Below are 21,373 nucleotides of genomic sequence, written 5' to 3'. Positions count from 1 at the left end.
GCCAATGGACCGAATTTCGAAGATATTGTGTTGTGATTGGGTAAAAATTGGTCCAATAGGCCCACATAACAACAACCCACCAATCACGGATATTTGCGCCCTCCCCACAGCATCTGCAAGCATAGTATCCACAGTGTGAAAGACACTGCAGGGGTTTACCCAAAGCTCTATAAGAATGGGCATATTACCACATTCCTCCCTGTTATTGTACCCTCTTTACGAAGTATCTTACAAAAATCCTCAAAATGACCAAGACAATCTCACCCCTCGCCGAAGCGCGCTACCGCGATTCAGAATCCTCCACCTTCCCTCTCCCAACCGACCCCTCGAACGCTCTCCCCAGTGCCCTATCAACAATCCTCTTCCACCGATCCTGCCGTGCATTCCTCCCTTTCAAGCTCCCCGAAGGAACACTAGAAACTCTCATCACAGCAGCTCAAAGCGGCTCGACCTCCCTCCTCCAGACATGGGACGTCATCGCCATCCAAGACCCGGAGCATAAATCCAACATCGCAACGCTGGCAGCCGACCAAGACTTCATCCGCCAAGCTCCGTTGTTTCTGGTATTCTGCCCGAACCTGCGCCGTCTCAAGAACCTGTCAGAGCAGTATGGTCACCAGGATTCCCCGGTGTTGGATAACATGAATATGTTCATCATGAGCACGGTGGATTCAGCCATTGCGGCGCAGAACGTTGCCATTGCGGCTGAATCACTAGGTCTGGGAATCTGCTATGTGGGTGCGCTCAGGCACAATGCAGATGAGGTCTGTAAACTGCTGGACCTGCCGCCGTTGACGTGGGGCGTGTTTGGAATGGCCGTTGGGTATCCGGATACAGAGAACAGGCGCTCTGGTAGGCGGATCAAACCGCGTTTGCCGATGCGAGAGGTACTTCATATGGAGCGGTGGAACGACGAGGGGCAGAAGGATAATGTTGCATCGTATGATAAGGCACTGGGGACGTTCTATGAAGAAGAGTCAAAGCTTGGGAGGAAGGCCTGGGGCGAGTTCGTTGCGGGCAGGGTTGCATCGCAAGCTCAGGGAGGGTGGGTGAACATTCGGAAGGTTATCGAGAAGCAAGGGTTTAAGCTTGAATAGTTGACCTACATACATATATTTGACATCACATATAGACAAGAGAACCACAATCAATTTCCCAGATTCACCAACACTTTCATCGCATCATGCACCACCGCCCACCTCACCGTCGCCAACTGCTGCGCCATCGTCCTCACCAACCCCCTCGTATCATACTTTCCCCCGAGCGCCGCCATATCTCCCAAACTGCCACACGTCGTCATGGCCACTATCAAACTCGCCAGATCCGTCGTGACTCTCTCCCCACTACTACTGCCACCACCGTCACCCTCTCCATTCACCCCACCATGAAACGCCCAACAAGTCAACGTCGCCAAATACAAACACCACGGGAAATGAAACGCATCCGTCTGCTCCCAATCATGCAGACTCAGCACCGCCTCTTCCAACAACTTCGCCGCCTGTCTCGCAGCCCCTAGTGCTCCCTCCCCACCACCAAGTAACCACTTCCTCAACCCCCGTCGCGACCTCTCCCGATCCCCCTCCGTCACTGTCCTCCCCAGGATCCTCCCCGCCCCAGCAGCAACCTGCAAGTCGAGTATCTCTACCTGCAGCGCCAACCACGCTGCACGATACAACGCACACGCCGCCATCTTCAGCCCTGTGAACACCCCTCCCGCTCCACCTCGTCTTGACCCAGCGACACCCTCCCCGGGATGTTGTCCGAAGTTCAACTTCATTGCCAGGCAATCCGCATCAAAGTCCACTTTCCATAGATCATACGACCTCCCCATGCGACGTGTCCACGCACCGACTCGCTCGGGCGTCTCAGCGCGTAACGTCGTCTGGTCCCGTCTCTTCAAGTCCGCTGAAACGGACATGAGTCCGTGCAGGACGACGATCCTAGCGAGGGTATTCAGATCACGTGGCCGGGCCATCGCAGACGGGGTGATGTACCCCTTCAGCACAGAGAGGAACATCCTCGGGGGAGGTTCCATAGATGCATGATGCGCCCAGTCACTCGCCGTGCACGCTTCCCATGAGCTCTGGGAACAGGGCAGCGCGGATCTGATTTCAAATGCGGACATGCACAGGGACTGGGAGAAGAGGACTGCGTGCTGGGTATCCCACATGAAGCAGTGCAGTGCGACGCGCTTTTTCTGCTCGTCGTGCATGGCGGTACGCCAGAGGGTGTCGATATCTGTATCTGTAGTCGCAGTGGTGGGGTTGGGTGTGTGGCGAATAGCGCAGCAGTCACTCCGCCGGATGAGCTTGATCAAGACGCAGTGGAAGAGCTGGGCGCGTTCGCGCTGTTTCGGGCCCGCGCGCATCTTCCCGAAGCAGTCGATTAGGAGCATGGCTTGTAGGACCCAGAGGTCTGGCTGCGGGGAGAAGTCGGCGTGGCAGAAGAGTTGGTTCCGCAGGGAGTCGTGGATGCCTACGGCGAGTTGGTGCGCTTCGCGGCTGCTGTAGGTGGCGCCCATGGAGAGGATGGCGGCGAGGAGGACCGGGGTGGTGGTGGATGGGCAGAAGGTGGGTTGGTGCAGGAGGGGGTAGGTTGTGTTGAAGCGCGTGAAGAAGAGGTCACTGTAGGATTGGAGGGAGGGGAGGGATAGGAGTGGGGAGTCGAGTGGGGTGGGTTGGCCGTCGATGGTCAGGGGTGGGGCTTGGGCGATGAGGTTGAGAATACCTTGACGGGCTTCTTCGGTGAGGATGGGGAGGTGGGGTTGGGGGGTGGTTTGGAGGAGGGAGGGTGCGTCCATCCAGTCGAGGTTGATAGTGTCGGGTTGGGGGTCGAGGATGGGCGCCGAGAAGACGAGCGGGTCGCTGCGTTCGACAAAGGAGGCTGCTTGGAGGAGGACGGAGGAACCGTCACGGTCGAGATATGATTTTGGATCATCGATGGGAAGGGCATCCTCGGCAAAGGTGACCATGTCTGGACCTAGTGGGAGGTCAAAGGGAGGGAATGCGTCGTCCAGTGAGGCGACGTCGAACAACCAGTTGTAGTTATGGGTGGCCGCAAAGGGCATGTTGAAGTCGGTGGCTATTTGGTCAGCTGGAGTGCGATTAAAAATGGTCTGGGAGGATGTACCAGTATCAAGGCTGAAGAAATCGCCCATTCCATCCAGTCCCAGACTCCAGGAGCCATCTGCCGCATCAAACTGCCCCGGGATGGGCTCGACATAGGGCTCGAATGGCCCGCTGGGCATCATCGGAGCCAGTAGCGGATCGGGCTCGTCCAACGACATGGACGATGGGTCGCTCGCCGACGTCGGAGGCGACACAGGGGCACCGTAGTCTTGGGCGCTGGTAACGGAAATGGACGATGAAGAGGCCGATGACGATGGAGGCAAGCTGTGGCTGGCACGAGCGCGGGACTGACGCTTCGGAGGGCGAGTAATGATGGAGCCATCTCCCGCACGGCGAGTGCGTTTCCTCGTCTCCAGCACTCCTTGGCCAGGGCCTCCAGCTTCCTCATCACGTTTGGCATGGCGCATGAGATGGCGATCTGGCGGGTCAGACACGGAGTCGAGATATCTTGCAGTAGCGCAGCACCTACTCAGTAGATCCGGGCGGTGGAAATGCACGGAGCATCGCTCACAGGTATAGCCTTGTCTTGCCTGGTCATGATTGAGGGCATGGCGACGCAGGTGCTCTGCGCGAGTAAAGGTCTTGCCGCAGTTGGGCCAGTGGCACACGTGGGACTTCATGGGGGGTCATGATATAGCGATACAGGAGAAGAATACATGCAGGGACTCACATCCCGGGGATAAGACCTCATTTATCTGCGGGTCGGATACGCCGAAGCCGGTGATAAGCTGAAGGGGAAAAGAGGAGAAGCAGGAATGCGGATTGAAGATGCATATCGACGAATGACCTTCTGCGGGGACAAGGTTTCACTTATCGCTAACTAGTCCGTTATTATTAATTCAGGAATGCCATCCCGGAGCTATCAATGAAATTACACCAATCGAGATAGGCCTATCTAGATCTTTAACCTTACAGAAAGTACCGCCAATCCGGGCTCTTTTCTCCCTCTGCCAACTGACGTGTATCCACTTCTCCCGGACGCACTCTTCGGCCTTGTTGGCGATCGCGTCGCCTGTTCTCCCGTCGCATCCACAACCCCAATGCGATCACCACCACAATGCACACCCCGTTGCAGCAGCATGTGGCTACCAACGTGGGAATATACCTACACCGTTAGTCCGTCTTTATGGTCCAGGTAGTCAGGCTACTTACTTCGGAGCATATTGCGTGCGAAACGTCGCCGCGCTTAAGATTCCCGCCAAATTGCCCAACCCTACAAAGAAACCCGTGTTGGCAGCACGCGAGTTCTCGTGCATATTGTTGTTGTTATGCCATGCATGCACCAGACACGATGGGATATACGACCCGGCTGCCATCAGGAAACAGGCGAAATATGCGACTCCCTTATGACTCAAGACATCGATTGTCGCCAGGATGACCATCCCGACTAGGGATATCACCAGCGAGAACACAATGTGGAATGTTCGCTCGCGGAAGTGATCCGACGACTTAGCCACACAGAGAAGCACTACCGCGCCTACAAGATTCGGAGCGACCGTCCAGAGGTTTGTTTTGACGGTTGAGAAGCCCAGTCGTTCGACAATCTGTTCTGTTAGCTTCTTCTCTTGCAGTCAGCGAGGTCATGTCCTACCAACGGGAAGAAATTCATCGCGGTCGCATATGCCACCGGATAAGTGAACGTGATAATGCACCAGATGGGGAACTTCCAGTCCTTCCATGTCTCGAATGCAACCTTCAGATCCAGTTTGGTGTCCACCTCGGCCGAGGTGTCGCGCAGTAACCGTGCCGTTGCCGCAGCCCGTTCACGCTCGTTGAGAAACCATGCAGTACGTGGATTGCCGGGCAACCAAAAGAACGACATGATTCCCATGAGGAAGGTCATTGAACCTTCAATGATGAACAGCCATTGCCAGCCTTTGACAGCTGGATCGTGGATCTGAAATACGCCGAAAGAGATGAGTCCGCTGAAGGCGGATGCGAGCACCGCAAAGGACTGCATGATGGCCAGCCGGAAGCCCATCTCGCCTCGCGTGTAAAAGAGGGTCATATAAAATGTCGCCCCAGCAAAGAAACCTGCCTCGAACACTCTGCCGCTGTTAGATCGCGATGTAGTTGATGGCAGGAGACTCACCCTAGGATCATTCGAACAGCAATCATACCACCAAAGTCTTTCACAGCACATTGGCAGAGAGCGAGGATTCCCCAGACCACAGTCACTGACAAATTAGCCAGGTTCAAATGATACAAAAGTATAACCTACTGAAAGACAGCACATAGCGTCCGGAGTAGCGCTTCAGCAGCAGATTCCATGGCAAGTCACACAACCCGAAGGGGATGTAGAATAATAGCACCATCAACGAGTAGTCATTCCCGACCAGGTGAATATCCTCGTCTAGACCATCAGTTTTAGCGTTTGCCAGGTTACTCTGATTCTATTAGCAGTGACCAGGTAACTACAAGAAGATACTACATACGCGGTCCATGCAGTCAAAAAAGTACATCTACACAGTCAGTAGCTGGTCGCCGACTCGGACACCATGCTCACCAAACAGAGGAGTGGCAGGACGAAAAAGTCCACCTTCCGCACTGCAACAATTAGTATCCGCAGCAAGAAGTAATTCTTCTCACTCACCATACGACCGTTCCGCATCACGGTCGATGTAGATACTACTCTCCCCAGACTTCATCGCAGGCTCGGCCGAAATGGCCTCCTTCTCGACAGTATCGGTGAAAGCCATTACGAGAATGAAATGCGAACAACCCTCACTGCAAATCTGATCAGCTGCCAGCTGGCTGCATTCTATATACCAATGGCATTGTCTGCTATCTGTGTAACCTGCAAGGAGACACAGGCATTGCCCGATTAGGCTACCCGTGCCGATCTGGGGTTATCGAGCTGCAGCTTCAGAATCCCGAGAGATAAGTGGCAAGAAGTGGCCATCTACGCCATCTCTCAGCTTCTCCGCATTCTTATCACCCGACCTTTGCAAGCTTTATCGTCGCCCCATCCTACCCCCACTCTTGTCTATACCAGACCCCGAAAATGGAGGGAATAAGCAGGCCCCTCGGTCTTCTGTCCGAGATTGCGCTCAGATTATGGATCATTACAGCCCACTGATGCTGGATATATTCACCTGAGATACCTGAATAGCATCAGCAACAACCAACAACAGTAGGCAACGACACAATGACTCCCAGCGCTCCCCCAATTCTTGATTTCTCCCCCTTCTACGGAGGCGACAGCGAGGCCAAGGCCCAGCTGGTTGAGGCCGTCCGCAACTGCTGCCTCTACAATGGCTTCTTCCAGATCACCGGTCATCGCGTGCCACTCGACCTACAGCGTCGCGTTATGCGCTGTGCCGAGCGATTATTCGACCTCCCGCTAGAAGAGAAGCTCAAGATCGATAAGAGTACCCACCTCATTTTATACTCCATTCTTTTCGCCACTAACCAAGATTTGGAATTCAGACAACAACAGTTTCAACCGCGGCTATGAACTCCTCCGCTCGCAGATGCTCGAAGTAGGCACCGGCCCCGAACTCAAAGAAGGCTTGTACATCGGCCAGGAAATCCCCGAAGATCATCCCTACTACATTCAGAAGAAGCTCAACAGCGGTCCGAACCAGTGGCCACCGACCGTGCCCGATAAGGAAGATTTCCAACGCACATCGATGGAATACTACAATGCGGTATTTGACTTGGCCAAGGACGTACTGTCTCTTCTGGCTTTGACTTTGGATGTAAATGAGGATTACTTCGACCCACTCACCGACGGTGCAGTCGCAACCATGCGCATGCTGCATTACCCTGCGCAACCTAAGGATGCAGATGAGAAGCTAAACCGAGGTATTGGCGCACATACCGATTTCGGATGCATCACGCTGCTTCTGCAGGATGAGGTGGATGGATTGCAGGTTCTGGATGCACCTACTGGCCAGTGGCTTGATGTGAGTGCCACTTCCCTGTTTTATTGTCAAATGGGCGTCATCTAACAGATCTACGATGCAGGTTCAACCAGTTCCTGGTGCCTACGTTGTCAATCTCGGCAACCTGTTCATGCGCATGGCCAACGACCGGTACAAATCCAACATTCACCGCGTCATCAACAAGTCTGGCCGCGAGCGATACTCGATTCCGTTCTTCTTCAGTGGAAACCCTGATTACCTGTGCGAGTGTCTGCCCAACTGCCGCGCGGAGGGAGAGGCACCAAAGTATCCACCTATCACCGTTGAGGACATGGTGACGGCTTCGTATAAGGAGAGCTACGGACGGGCGGAGCAGTATAAAAAGGAGATGGAGGAGAAGGCGAAGCTGAAGATGGAGACGACGCCGGCTACAGCAGCGGTGGGTGCCTGAAATTCATGTAGTGGTTATTGTATATTTGTCCATAGCTTGCCTGCTTCTATGCCAATGAATTATGATTTTCTTTTTGACCACACCACCATCTATACTGATGACATTATGCCTCGTAGTATCACAAATTCAAAGAAAGAATAAACCTAATTTGTCGTTGATACCAAATGTTAACGCCTTAATTGATTACCAATCCTCGATAACCAGTGGTCATACCCAGACTCAGAAGTGGAGGTGGAGGTCTAAACGGCAGCCACACGAGCTGGCACAGATAGCGATCCCCCACCCTTGACAATCGATAAGATACTATTGATGTCGTGTAAGTAGCCGGAAACAGCTGCGTCAGCAAGCAGGAACTGGTCTAGGCACCCGTACAGCAACCCTAATCCTACCTATGTCGAATCTTATTTGATCGCCAGTCTTATGCCATCATGCTCACAACAATGCACACCAATTCATCAAAATGGACAGCATACAGCAGGAGAAGAAGTCTGACCCGGCTCAGCAATATGTTAACAGTATTGTGGGTGAGGAGAAGGGAGTCATACTGGATGACCCGGATGTGCAGCAGTTCTATGGCTCGTCGACCACGGAAGCATATCGGCTGAAGTCGGAGTTGGTAGGAAAGTGTATGGAGGAGATTGGGATGGGAAGGTGCGTTCTTCTCTTCATCATGGTGGTAAGGTAGGAATTGAATATTGATGAGTGCAGATTTCAATGGAAGCTCTTTGTCGTAACGGGGTTTGGGTGGATCGTGGATAACGTTCGTGTCGCTATTCCACTATTAGGGATTGCTACCACTAACAACAGAGACATAGTTTGCATCACAAGGTATCAGCAGCGTTCAACCGCCTATTGAACTCGAGTTCCCCGGCATCGTCCAGGTCAGCTACAGTTCGGTGGCCTACTATACAGGCTTGATTCTTGGTGCTTCGTTCTGGGGTATCTCCAGCGACTTGATCGGCCGGAAGCCCGCGTTCAACTCGACCCTCCTGATTGCAGGTATCTTTCTGTGTGGTGCAGCTGGCACTAAAAGCTTTCTGGCCTTTAGCGCCATGTGGGCTGTCATCGGCACCGCAGCGGGAGGGAATGTCCCGGTAGATTCGATGATCTTTCTTGAGTTTGTTCCTGGGAGGTAGGTGTTCCTTCAGTCTGTTGATGTTAATGAGACTAATTGGGGTCGACCAGTCACCAGTACCTCCTGACAGCTCTATCGGCCTGGTGGAACTTGGGTCAACTGATCGTGTCGCTCTTGGCCTGGGTCTTTCTCGCCAACTACAGCTGTCCAACCGATTCTACACCAGCAACATGTCATCGAAGTGAGAACATGGGATGGTATGTCGTCAGAATCCTATCTGCTGCTACCAAGCATCTAATAAATGCAGGAGATACACCCTAATCACCCTAGGTGCTCTATCCCTCGCCTTTACCGTCATACGCATCTTCATCTTTAAGCTTCCCGAAACCCCCCGCTACCTCCTCTCCAAAGGCAAGGACCAAGCCGCCGTCGACTCCGTCAACTACGTCGCGCGCCAGAACGGAAAGCCTGAGCCTCTGACCATCGGCATGTTTCAGGAGATTGACGCTCGACTAGGAATTACCAATGAATCCAACACAGCTGCACAGGGCCCGGGCTTGACCACTAAGGAAATCATCAAGGAGAACTTGAAAGACTTTCGGTCGACACACTACCAGGCCCTCTTTGCCACGAGGAAACTTGGTATCCATACTGGTATCATCTGGCTTATTTGGCTGACGATTGGTAAATACTGCATCCCCCTTTGTACGCACCGGAAAATTTAAACTAACTATGCATGAAGGCATCGCCTATCCCCTCTACTTCAACTTTCTGCCGTCCTACCTGGCCACAAAATTCTCATCGGACGACTCCCTTTACACTACTTACAGAAACTACTGCATCGAGTCTGCTGTCGGCATAGTTGGGCCGCTCTCTGCAGCTTATTTCGTAACCACCTTCTTCGGCCGGCGTTGGATGATGGGTATTTCGTCCATCATCACGGGCGTCTTTCTCTTCGCATATGTGGGCGTCAGCAATCCAACGTCGAGTCTAGCGTTCGCTTGTATAACAGGCATGTTGGGGAATTTCGGTACGTGTACCCCAGTCCCTCATCTCTACAAGTTTTCACTTACTGATAATGTTACAGAATACGCAATCATGTACGCCTTCACGCCGGAATCCTTTCCCGCTCCACATCGAGGAACAGGTACCGGTACTGCTGCTTCTTTATTAAGGTTTGGTGGGCTCTGTGCTAGTTTGATTGCTTCGCAGACAGGGTTCACGCCGGCGCCAATATATGCAAGTGCTGCGTTGTGGGTTGCTGTTGGGTTTGTCTGCTTTGGGTTGCCATTTGAGACGCATGGGCATGCGGCTATTTAGGTGTATGGGATTGGTTACTGTGCACGCTAGGAGGTGGGTAGACTGTGGTATCGGAAATTGGGTATGTCTTGGCCAGATTCATGATGTACCGAATCTCTGGGTTGCTTTGCCTTTGTACGGATTAGTTCGTGATTAGTACCGAGTCAGTTTTTATGCACTCGCAGTAAATGTCTGGTTTTCAAGTCATACTGTGGTCCTCTGCCAAGATATCCACTTCGCCTAAATGAAGAGACCCCTGCCCCTCTACATCGATCAATGCAGCTGTCCGTCTGCCCCTCTACTTTCCTTTATTCCTAGTCTCATCAGTCCCGAGCTGTTGGTTCGCTAAATCCTTGCAGGTGTAGATCATGCTTCTATTCAGCGTCGTTGAAAGAGTACAGCGATCTCCGTTCGTTTCCGTTTTCTTTGTTCCCTCAAACTATCTGCCAGATAGTGCTCAACTGGACGGTAACGTCTCTATCTTCTTTGTCCGTAGTCCTTAGTTTGAAATGCAATTCACTGACCATGCGTTCTTGTGTGCTGCTACGCTTAAGTTGCCCTTTCAAGCTCCTCCGCTTTTAGAAAAGATCGCTATCGTGTACGGAGTACCCTGGTTATCCACACCTACGGTACCGCCAAGTTTTGAACCATGGTTGAAAATTCGATCGTGTGGGTGATATTGTGGCACCCTAATCGAACGAAACGATCGCGGAGGAACCGAAAACACCTAAGATCGTCAGTTGTGACCTTCTCCTCACTCTCGAGGGAACATACTCCGTATTCTGCAGCTGGATAGTAAGGTCGGCGTTCAATGTCCGATAGCGATTAACTAATCTAAGCTGCAGATCACCCAACAGCCACCATCTCTGCTCCCAACATCCCGTCGTGATCCGACTCACGAAAATCATCTGCCTCGAATTCAGCAGCTTCAGACCCACTGAGATCCGCTTGTTTATGAGCTCTGACCATTGATGGATCAGGGGCGCCTCCCGACCGACCCAAACTTGAGAGCGGGATTGGCTTCTGTTTTTATCATGGCGGCTGTCTCGGTCTCATCCCGAGCTATTGACATTTAGGGTTCAAGTTCTTTGAAGCGCAACTCGCAAAGTTTCCATCATATTCCGAAAAGAGCACACGTACGCAGCGTCGACACCAGACGACAAGATAAGCTTCCTCACCTCGTAGAGGATTTTCATCACAGGAGAACTCGTACGTCAACGTCAACGCCATCGTCCACAATGGCTTGGTGCGTCGCTCCTCGCTACCTCTTTCGGCATAAAAACGTCAATCCGGTGCCGCGTGGGTCGCGATCAGCGTGTCTGGAACGCCTGCCCCGATGCCGAGATACGAAATAGAATCCACTCTGGTGCTCATAGCAGCATGCCGTTGGCACTGATAGAGTTCACCGGACTGACTTCCGCTTCGTCTTGGCCGCTGCCGCTGTCTCGTTCCCCGGATCGTGGCTCTAGCGCACGCGGTAGAACTAACCTTCACCCCTATGTCCAACACACGGCCAATAAAAGCCTGTCACTTAAAGTTAGCATTTCGCTCTAAAATTGCCTTGGGTGTCGGTCAGGAAATCTCTTTTAGATGGATGCCCTTGGCATTCCAGAATATGAATGATTTGCATCCTCGTGTGCCCCTTTCTATTCTGCAGAAGAACCGACCCCGAAATGGGTTATAAAGACAATATGCGCACAATTCTCGCACTGGCGTCACCTCCTTTGTACTCTGTCTGAGTACATCCAGTCTGGCAGTTCACCATGGCTAATGGGGACACGGAGGCGTTCACCCTCCTGTCATTGGGGCTGCTCTTCATCATCGTACGAATCTATGTCCGCTGGTCGCAAGTCGGCGGGCCCCTCAACTTTGCCGTCGATGACTATTTGATGCCATTGGCAGGTGTATGTCTTCTACACCGACATTCTGACCGTTCCGTCCTAACCGACACAGGCCGTCTTTATCGGCGAAACTGTCGCAGCGCATCTTGTCCGCAGCAAATTCAACGGTCTCACGAACAGCTACATGACCGACGAGCAACGAGCGGCCGTAGACCCAGCATCGAAAGAGTACTACGATCGGCAATGGGGATCTAAGATTCAGATCATCGGATGGTCGTTGTACGCCATGATTCTGTGGTTGATCAAGTTCTGCGTCGCCATTTACTACTCGCGCCTCACGTATGTCATCGGCTCTGATTACATGTCGGCCAAGCTAAACGACTGTCTAGATCTGGATTGAACCATCTCCCCGCACGAGTCCGCTTCGCATACATCCTCCTCGGCGTGACTTATCTGGTCGTCGGTCTGACCATTGTGCTGGGCTGTCAGCCCATGCACAAGAACTGGCAAATCAACCCCAACCCAGGCAGTATGTTTCTCATCTTCTCGTTGCTGCAGCTATACCCTTTGAGATCATTCCATTAACAGACGTCCTACCTTAGACATCTGCCAACCGACCAAATCGACCCTAAGCGTCCTCATCGTCGTCATCCCCAACGTCATAACCGATCTCTACCTCATGTCCATCCCACTTCCGCTCCTCTGGGCCGTCAAAATCAGTATCCGCCAGAAGCTCACACTCATGGCTCTTTTCAGCAGCGCGGCCTTTATCATTATGGCAGGCATTATCCGCGCCGTGACTATCCTCACGGTACGCTTTGCTTCACCAACTATCGTCCCACAATTCATCGAATAAATAACTAACGACCGCAGGCCGGCCCCGACGGCGCCGTCGCAGGAAGTCAATGGGCATGTCGCGAGACATTCGTCTCCATTGTCGTGGCCAATCTCCCCATCATACAACCTCTGCTTCGCAAGGGAGCAAGCAAAATTGGACTTAGCGTGCTGTTCAGTTCAGCGAGAGGGGGGACAGGCAGTTACGGTCGGAGACGGGGCGAGTCGTATCCGCTGGCCAGTCGGGAAGGGAATACACAAACGGCTACGAAGAAGTCTCGCACAAGGTTGTCGGTTCACGAAGGCACCATTACAGCCGGGTATGGAAGTGATGAGGAGGGCTTGGTGGGTACGGGCAAGAAGGGCAAGATGCGTGATATTACGGTGACTCAGGAGACGGTGATTGAGACTGAGCCGGCAGGGAAGGAGCCGGAGGGGACGGGGAGGTTCGACTGGGGGAGGAGGGAGTAATGGACTATAGTAATTAATGATGGAGTATGGATATGGAATTAATGATGGGCGGAGTTGGGAATGGGCTATGGATATGGATATGGACATACATACACTTAATCACTCAATGATAGTATGATAAGGATTATTATACAGAACTTTAACTATCACCATAATTATACATCAAATTATCATCACTTAGCAGGGAGTGCGCAGATGATTTATTGGAAAGAGACTGAAGGGATGGTAAAGCTTTTCTCATCTATACTTGAAAGTTAAAGTCCAAGTTGATTGAGAGGGTCACCATTCCCAGTGATGTGAGAGTTTCTCGCCTGCGCCACTCTCCGAATTCCTAATCATTATACATTCCAGGTAGTACTTACTATAGTACAGTCTCCTATAGAAAATGCTAGTGATGATGATATAAGAGGTCTTGTGGAAGGCTTCCACTGAATCTTCTACTACGATATCCTGCAAATTTGTATTACAGCCCTATTCTTGTTATAATCTTATATTAGAAGTAGAGATTTTATTACAGCCCTACTTTTTCAGTAGATACAAATTAATTTTGCGCCCACAACTCCTCATACTCGGGCAATTTCCAACCACCCACCTCCTCACTCCCCATCCTATCCAACAGCTCCGGAATCCTCAGGAAACACATCACAGCCGCAAACCAATGCAGCAACCAGATTCCCCACCACGAAGTTGGGAAGAACATCTTCACCATCGACGTATTCAACTTCTGAATCTCCTTCACAAACGGCCTCAACGTAGTATCATAACTCTTCAACGCCGTCCCCACATCCCCAGCATGTCTGTTAATCTCCCCAGCCAACACATACGCCCCAACAAGACACCCCGTCGTCCCCATCCCCGTCACCACAGCCGGACAGGCAGCCGCATCCCCCAACAAAACAACCCGTCCCTTATACCACGTCTCCGTCTTCACCTGCACTATTTCCTGCGAGTAGAAATTATCCGTCGTCTTCATCCCCTCGATAAACCGTTCCGTCTGCCACCCTGCCCCGCGGTAGCGCCGTATCCAGAACTCCTTCTGCGCGTCCACTGACGCACGGTGAATAGACGCAAGCGACGGGTCTTCGTCTTTCAGCATAAAATACACCTGCGATGTCGTGGGACTGTGACTCCGGCGGAATATCGCCCGTCCACCGGGAGACACATACGTCGTGAAGGTATTGGTATCACCTTTCTCTCGCGGAACGAACCAGTATGCTGCGTGGATACCGAGATGGAGATACGGATCAGGTGCATCTGGTGGCAGAATCCCTCGTCTGATTCGCGAGCCCTGTCCGTCTGCACCGACCAGAAGATCGAACGTCTCGGACGTCCCATCCGAGAAGGAGGCCGTTACTTTCACATCATCTTGCTCGAAGCGCTCCACGGTCGTGTTGAACCGATACTCCACGTTATTCTTGGTAGCGTCGTATAAGATCCGGACTAGATCACCACGCATGATCTCAAATTCGGATGATAAAGATTGCGATCCATGTCCAGATGTATTTGGTCGAATTAGTGCTGTGACATGGTCATTGCCGTCGACGAGGGTAAAGCCGTCTTCGTGGACACAGTGCTTGCGGATGGTGTCGAGCAGACCCATTCGTCGGACTACTTCAATGCCTTGCTCGCGGAGATCGATCTGCGCTCCTTTGTCGCGCAGCTGGGGGAAGCGTTCTACTACCACGACTTGGTGGTTGGTTCGGGAGAGCCAGAAGGCGAGAGCGGGGCCGGCGCAGCCGCCGCCGCAGATGAGGACTTTCATTTTGTTTTTTGATGAGGAGGGTGAGCTAGGTAGTTGTTCTTTCTCTGATGTGTGAATGTCATGTCATGGGCTGCATGTCGCTGGTTAAATAAGTCATGTCGGTTGGAGGGCGCGGACCCCGTCAACGGAAATTCGGAGCGCGAGAACATGACGGCACATGGCTTGTTGCCGATGTTTATTGGATACTTGATTCTGGTCCGGATTAGGGTGGATAGTGAGTGCTACATATTGCAAGCCCCGCATATGACAGGGCTATGGAGGGTCGGTGGTGAAGGGTGAGACGGGTAGTTGGCTGGTTTGACGTGGGTCGACTCAGGCGTCCGAGTGAGATTTTATGAATCATGCTGTGTCTGATGACCATGCCATTTTGCAACCAACCTCTATGTACAGAGCAGTCACCATCTTTTGTTCTATCAGACAGATTTTCCGTCTATTGATGTATCACACGCAGCACAGCCGGCTGTCCGAATGCGGAGATGTTGATGGCTTCGGCATGTTTACACTCCGTCCGCGGGTGGTCCTGACCAATCTTCTAGCGTGTTATTTTCTATCCAGCTACTGCATCAAGTAACATCTGAACTTTTATTAGACCTGCTATTGCCAGGGTATAAAAGTATGATGTGGCTTTTTGACACCGGCGTTATGTCCGTCGGCGTTGTTTCTAGCTCCGGGCGAGGAGCGGAAGGTCCGCGGATACGCGCCCGTGGATAATCAATGTCTATTAAGAAGAACAGCCAAGCCCTTATTTCAGGAGATTGTTCCTGGTGTGGCACATTAGCCACTTGAATGAGCACGGGGAATAAAATAAATTGGGTATCTACCATACGTGATAGAACCATACACATTAGTGCCTTTCTTCAACTCGGGATTCTCATTCTCATGGCTTCCAGATTTCGTCCAGAAAGCACCGTGTTTAACTAGCTACTTACAATTTTCCAATGGAATAGCCCATCAACGGAGAGTTACTGTTAGAAACACATGCTAGCTGCCTATTTAACCTCTTTTGGTCTCAAATATAACATGCAACTGGCAGTTTCCTGGGGATCTGCATTTAGAGCATCCTTTTCGGGCCTCATTCTGGCCGCTACTCATACTAATAACCGTCATCCGATGATCAAGCTAACTAGTACAAAGTACTCGGGTAACCCCTCTCCCCACACCCCTGTTATGCCTCTGCATATATCGCGTCTACACAGTGAGTACACAGTAAAGCCATCCATCCATCGGCATCGGCAACCCCCCTCGGAAGCCCGAATCGCCGTCTCCGCAATCTAGCATCAACAACCCCTCACTTTCACCCCCTCATCCTCTCCCTCCGTCCATCTTCACACCAACAACACCCAAACCCACCATCACCCGAACAATACAAGAGAAAAACAGGCCCACTACGAAACACCATGTCCTCCACCCTCCACCCCGTCTTCCGCCCGGGCGCAACAGCCCTCATCACCGGCGCCGCCTCGGGCATCGGCCAAGCCACAGCCCGGTTCTGCCGCATACACGGCATGAACCTCATCCTCATTGACAACGACCAAGAAGTCCTCAAATTTGTAGCATTAACTCTGCCCTCCACCATCGTCCCCTTCAAGACCACAACATCGGCCCACCATATCGATGTCTCCAACTCCTCCGACTGGCAATCCCTTCACACCTCCATCACCACCACCTACCCAAATGGAATCGACCTCCTCTTCCTCAACGCCGGCACCATGGTCCAACCCACAGAAGGCAAAACTGCCTGGACAGACCCATTCTACTTCCAACGAACCCTCGCAGTGAACACACTGGGCTATACAAATGGCATAGCGACATTCCTCGACGACATGACTCGTGACACTACATCCCCGCGAGCGATTATCCTGACGGGGTCCAAACAGGGTATTACGAACCCGCCGGGTAATCCGGCGTACAATGCCTCCAAAGCCGCGGTGAAGAGTATAGCCGAGCAGTTAAGTTATAGTCTGTATGAGAAACATCCCAATGTCGGTGTGCATCTGCTGGTTCCGGGGTTTACGTATACCGGGATGGTGAGGCGGCATTTTACGGAGAAGCCGGATGGGGCGTGGTTTCCTGAGCAGGTGGTGGAGTTTTTGAGTCGGGGAATGGCCGAGGGGAGGTTTTATATTGTTTGTCCTGATGGTGAGGTCTCTGAGGATTTGGATAAGAGGAGGATGTTGTGGTCGTGTGGGGATGTGGTTCATGGGAGGCCCGCGTTGACGAGGTGGAGGGCGGATTGGAAGGAGAGGGCGGCGAGGGGGATTGAGGAGATGAATATTGGGGAGTAGTTGGTCTGTATTAGTGATATCTAGATGTGTCGATACTGAGGATTCGTGGGTGTAGAACAGGGAATCAACATTCATATTGTCTGTGAGACGGCCTTGCAGTCTGTCTATGGGAAATCTAACAACATCAACAGTAAGTTCCAGTAGTTGCCACATCAAGTATCTACTACTCTCCTTCATACTCTCGTCAAGTTTAGAATCTCTTCTTATCCGTAATCAACTCCAACAACGCCCTCTGAAGCCGAGCAACCCCATCCTCCGATATCTGGTGGTGGAAGGCCAGCCGCCCGTTGGGGAATACCAACAAACCCTGCTGCTTGCAGTAGAACACGATATCATCTCCAGTAATTCCAGTTTTCTTCAGATCGAGAACTATCATGTTAGTGTCCACTGGCATGAGGAACTCGTACCCGATCCGATGGAGATAGTCGGCCACGCGCCGGGTGAGCGCATGCACTTTCGGAAGTAGGGGCAGAGTGTGCTCCATCGCCGCGGTGGCAGCAGCGGCCATCATCCCAGTCTAACTCATCAGTATCTATGAATCCGAATGTTTTGGACTATTGTGGGATTTACCTGTCGAGTTGCGCCTCCAAACATCTTCCGGAACCACTTCGCGCGGTCAATGAACTCTCGAGTACCAACGATAACACTGCCCATTGGAGCACCGCAGCCCTTGGAAATACAGATGCTGGCACTGTCAAAGCAGTCAAGGTATTCGCGGGCGGAGACTCCCTCTGCAGTTATACCTTCCAGCAACCGGGCTCCATCAAGATGCATGGCGATGGGGGACCGGCCTGGGGGCACACGAACCCTGCGGACGTAGTTCGAAATTTCTCTGGCATGTTTCAATGGAAGGATCGAGCCACTCAAGGTGTTTTCGAGGGAGACAACTCGGGTGGGAGGGAAGTGGACTGCGACAGTATCAGTAAGGTTGGCCTCCTTTTGGGGAGACTTTTCTTACAATTTCCTTCCTCAATGATCCTATCCTTCACATCATCCAGGGTCAAATGAACACCGTTCTTCGGCTCAACGCTCGTCACTGTGGCCTGGGACAAAACAGGGATTGCACCAGTTTCCCAGGTTTGGACGTGCGCACGATAGTCAAGAAGAATTGTATGAGGCGGCTGGTGCAAATGAGTGCGCAAGCAGATCTGGTTGCCTTGGGTGCCTGACACGACAAATAGGGCTGCTTCTTTGCCAGTTAGTGCTTTAATCTTGTCCTGGAAATCATTCACTGTTGCGTCTCCTTCCTCATCATAGATGTCATCCCCAAAGGTCGAGGCATTTACAATGGCCTGAAGAATTAAGTCAGCATTTGCCTGGATTTGTGCGAGTGAGACACACCTCCATCACGGCCTCAGTAGGAACGGTCACAGTATCAGACCGGAAATCTCTTCCGGCCCGCTCAATAGCTCGTTCAAGGGCCCCCGAAATGGCACTCTTGGCTGTAAAGCCATTCATGCCATTTGTCTGCTTTGGCGAGAAATGCAGGTCTCTGCAGAGACTCAACTGGCGCTCAGGGCCCCTTGTGAGCGTCTTTCCAATCTTCAGCACGGCTCGTCCTTTCATCGTTCCTGGAAGACGTCAATACTGGACCTAGTATATTCACAATTGAACATACCCTTTTCCATCTGATCGTATATGTTTGGAAGCTCAGAGAAATCCACAACTTCGTATTGAACGCTGATGCCGGCCTTGATGATGATAGCAAGTGCTTCCTCCGTCTCATCCCTGTTCCCCACATAGGAGCCCTTGATGTTGATCCTCTGGGTAATCATATGGAAAAGGTCGGTGCAAATCTTTCCAGGTGGGAGACCGACAGCTACAATTGTTCCGCCAGGGCGAATGTACTTGAGAATATATCAGCTTCCCTTCAGGGTATTATAGAGACGTTCAAATCACCTGAGTAGCCTGGTGGAACGGCTCTTCCACGGATGAGACTATCATCGCAGCATGCGGTCCGCCACCGGTGACGCGCTTCACCTCCTCTGCAACGTCTGGCGACTTGTAATCGACGAAGTAATCCGCTCCAAGGTCATATAAACACATTTGCCTCTTGGCGGCCCCAGAGGATAAGGCAAGGACCTTGTGTCCGCATGCTTTGGCATATTGGCAAGCCAATGATCCCAATCCTCCGCCAGCACCAACAATGGCTGGTCGCATGAATCAGCTGTGATGAATCAGTCGGTAAAGCCAAAATCATACTTACCGATTATCTCTCCTGGTCGGACTTCACTTTCTTTGAGAGCCTTGTATACAGTTATTCCGGCACAAAGAACCTAGACGGTGCACTGAGTTAGACCGCCATTTCGAAGTAGACAGTCGCAAACATACCGGAGCAGCAGCCTCTAGCGAAATGCCGGACGGAATGCGCACTGCATTGTCAGCCTTGCAAATACAATACTGTTGGAAGGTCCCATCGACCATATACCCCGACAACTGAAGCTTAGGGCAGAGCGGTTGTCTCCCGGTAGAGCAAAACTCGCACACGCCGCAAGTTCTGTTAATCCACTAGCATGCCATTACTCTTTGTTCTTAGTTAAGCCATGCGAACAGAACATACCTGTATTCCGACGGTGTCTCCAATGCGACGGCCGTTTACCTGCGAGCCGACGGCGGCAACCAATCCAACTCCCTCGTGTCCGCCTAGTCATCGTTGGAACCAGTTCGCTACATGGGAAAGATGCGACATACCGACGAGATTGCTTTTCGGGGTAGCAGGAAAGTCCCCTAAGCTGATAAGTAATGATGCTTAGAGCTGAGATCAAAGCAGTCCAACCTTTCCAAGCATGGAGGTCAGTGTGGCAGACTCCAGAGTATTCCATTTGGACCAACACTTCATCGGGGCCTGGGTTCCCAACAGGGATCTCCTTGAGTTCGATAGCTGTTCTTCTTAGCATGGCTCTGCTAGCAAATATTGATGTCCATACTGTCACCCCGGGTTCTGAATACATGAGCCCACTGCGTGGTGGGGAGCGATTGGTAGTTTGTCCAGAGAGACATGTTGCGATGGAGCGTTGAGTGACTTGAGATGGTTCTAGATAGAAAATTCGTTGTAAGTAGTGTCTGCCATTAGTCAAAGTTGGAGGGCGACGAATCTGCTTTAAGTTATAAGATACTCACTATATGGGAGGCTCGATAGCAACTTAGCCTGCTATGGATAGCTTACAGTTAAACACTACTCCTTTCAGCTACCTACATTGGCGTAGATAAGTACCCTTGCAGCTTTTTGTTCAATTCAGTCAACTTCATTCGTCAGTAGTCTTTCTCCTTTCCCATAACCGGGACTTGCTGCCTTTGAGAACAATCCCAGTATAGCTACTAGAGGAGTTCCTTCCCATCGTTCTCATGTCTCTATGGAGTGCCCTGAGTCACCATAGGGCTATAGAGTTGACGTATGAGGCGTTGGGCCATGGCCTATTCACGGTAAGGCGAAACTATGAGCAGTTCTATAGGCGCACAATGACGACAATTAGATCTCCAGTACTGTTGCTTAGCATCCATTTCTTAAGGTAAGCACGTAGAGAACCAACTCGAATGTTAATATGCTTGTCATTCCTGTTGCTTAATCGGCTCGTGGTTAAAATTGAACGATTACTTGATAAGAATGCCACGGGTATATTGCATCTTGCGTAGGATTGTGTGACAAGGTGATGACTATTGCGTCAGACTGTTTAGGTTGCGACATATTTACTCATAGACGAACTATTACTGGCTATCAGACGTACGTATCAGTCTAGAAAGAGGCTGATCTCGGATTTTCGGGGCTGATTGTCTTATCGGGCAGCAATCGTGAACATAGGCCGATCCCTTAACCATGTATATATCTGCCTTTACTCAAGGTACAGATGAACATGTTGCAAGACGTGTCCTAGTCATTGTTACTTCCTGCCAGGAGCGAAGCTAATGATACCGAAACCATAAACGAACAGGCATGCTCTGCAACTGCGGAAAGTATCGCTAACCCATATCAGATTCCGGTATCTGTCCAGTGTAGAGCATCTGAAACATTAGCAAGGAGGGAACTCGTTGTGCAACGTACGATCTAGTCATATCAAGGCTTCAACCGGTCTGCGGTACAACCATGAGCCCAATAATGGATATATGTTCCATGTATCGCGCAGAAGCAATAAGTCGTTATCCGATAAACCTCGCAGACCCACGGCCAACAAACTCCTGGTGCATCAACATAGGACTACGTATCCGGCTTGCTGCAATATGAGCCTGATTAGTCCTGGCTCAGGTTGACCATCTTCCACGATCGTAGCAAAGCACCCTTGCTTGGGTAGTTGTATTGTCCTACCATGAGCTGATGGCACAACAGAATATGTGAGGGGGTGATTGAGCCGGGCTGCGCTGGAGCG

General features: G+C 51.6%; 9 protein-coding genes across 9 annotated transcripts; 5 read left to right on the top strand and 4 right to left on the bottom strand.

The window, feature by feature from the left end:
* Positions 1-245: 245 nt before the first annotated feature.
* On the top strand, positions 246-1,097 carry AtWU_03853 (NADPH-dependent oxidoreductase; the record flags this gene model as incomplete). The annotated part of the gene is made up of 1 exon (XM_035498964.1): positions 246-1,097. One exon carries the CDS (start codon positions 246-248, stop codon positions 1,095-1,097), a length of 852 nt encoding a protein of 283 aa, XP_035354857.1.
* Positions 1,098-1,147: 50 nt separating this feature from the next.
* On the bottom strand, positions 1,148-3,748 carry AtWU_03852 (C2H2 finger domain transcription factor; the record flags this gene model as incomplete). Its single annotated transcript, XM_035498963.1, has 3 exons — positions 1,148-3,081; positions 3,130-3,546; positions 3,598-3,748. 3 exons carry the CDS (start codon positions 3,746-3,748, stop codon positions 1,148-1,150), a joined length of 2,502 nt encoding a protein of 833 aa, XP_035354856.1.
* A 289-nt stretch (positions 3,749-4,037) lies between these two features.
* AtWU_03851 (MFS general substrate transporter) lies at positions 4,038-5,827 on the bottom strand (the record flags this gene model as incomplete). Its single annotated transcript, XM_035498962.1, has 8 exons — positions 4,038-4,233; positions 4,281-4,672; positions 4,720-5,176; positions 5,221-5,305; positions 5,350-5,515; positions 5,564-5,590; positions 5,635-5,675; positions 5,722-5,827. 8 exons carry the CDS (start codon positions 5,825-5,827, stop codon positions 4,038-4,040), a joined length of 1,470 nt encoding a protein of 489 aa, XP_035354855.1.
* A 449-nt stretch (positions 5,828-6,276) lies between these two features.
* On the top strand, positions 6,277-7,445 carry encD (Fe(2+)/2-oxoglutarate-dependent oxygenase encD; the record flags this gene model as incomplete). Its single annotated transcript, XM_035498961.1, has 3 exons — positions 6,277-6,499; positions 6,558-7,036; positions 7,098-7,445. 3 exons carry the CDS (start codon positions 6,277-6,279, stop codon positions 7,443-7,445), a joined length of 1,050 nt encoding a protein of 349 aa, XP_035354854.1.
* Positions 7,446-7,905: 460 nt separating this feature from the next.
* AtWU_03849 (MFS transporter) lies at positions 7,906-9,840 on the top strand (the record flags this gene model as incomplete). Its single annotated transcript, XM_035498960.1, has 7 exons — positions 7,906-8,096; positions 8,154-8,205; positions 8,261-8,577; positions 8,631-8,777; positions 8,828-9,204; positions 9,263-9,550; positions 9,608-9,840. 7 exons carry the CDS (start codon positions 7,906-7,908, stop codon positions 9,838-9,840), a joined length of 1,605 nt encoding a protein of 534 aa, XP_035354853.1.
* Positions 9,841-11,582: 1,742 nt separating this feature from the next.
* On the top strand, positions 11,583-12,965 carry AtWU_03848 (glycosyl hydrolase 10 family protein; the record flags this gene model as incomplete). Its single annotated transcript, XM_035498959.1, has 5 exons — positions 11,583-11,723; positions 11,773-11,999; positions 12,050-12,189; positions 12,263-12,471; positions 12,534-12,965. The coding sequence occupies 5 exons, from the start codon at positions 11,583-11,585 to the stop codon at positions 12,963-12,965; spliced, it is 1,149 nt and encodes a 382-aa protein (XP_035354852.1).
* Positions 12,966-13,506: 541 nt separating this feature from the next.
* AtWU_03847 (monooxygenase) lies at positions 13,507-14,727 on the bottom strand (the record flags this gene model as incomplete). The annotated part of the gene is made up of 1 exon (XM_035498958.1): positions 13,507-14,727. One exon carries the CDS (start codon positions 14,725-14,727, stop codon positions 13,507-13,509), a length of 1,221 nt encoding a protein of 406 aa, XP_035354851.1.
* Positions 14,728-16,124: 1,397 nt separating this feature from the next.
* AtWU_03846 (SDR family NAD(P)-dependent oxidoreductase) lies at positions 16,125-17,012 on the top strand (the record flags this gene model as incomplete). The annotated part of the gene is made up of 1 exon (XM_035498957.1): positions 16,125-17,012. The coding sequence occupies one exon, from the start codon at positions 16,125-16,127 to the stop codon at positions 17,010-17,012; it is 888 nt and encodes a 295-aa protein (XP_035354850.1).
* A 190-nt stretch (positions 17,013-17,202) lies between these two features.
* Positions 17,203-20,012, bottom strand: AtWU_03845 (threonine aldolase; the record flags this gene model as incomplete). The annotated part of the gene is made up of 12 exons (XM_035498956.1): positions 17,203-17,529; positions 17,583-17,920; positions 17,971-18,304; positions 18,354-18,583; positions 18,631-18,859; positions 18,912-19,162; positions 19,219-19,288; positions 19,344-19,520; positions 19,573-19,655; positions 19,704-19,739; positions 19,789-19,893; positions 19,940-20,012. 12 exons carry the CDS (start codon positions 20,010-20,012, stop codon positions 17,203-17,205), a joined length of 2,253 nt encoding a protein of 750 aa, XP_035354849.1.
* Positions 20,013-21,373: the final 1,361 nt, after the last annotated feature.

Source organism: Aspergillus tubingensis (genome assembly GCF_013340325.1).
Source record: "Aspergillus tubingensis WU-2223L DNA, scaffold_6, whole genome shotgun sequence".
Taxonomy (NCBI): domain Eukaryota; kingdom Fungi; phylum Ascomycota; class Eurotiomycetes; order Eurotiales; family Aspergillaceae; genus Aspergillus; species Aspergillus tubingensis.
This window is presented reverse-complemented; position numbering and strand designations above follow the sequence as displayed.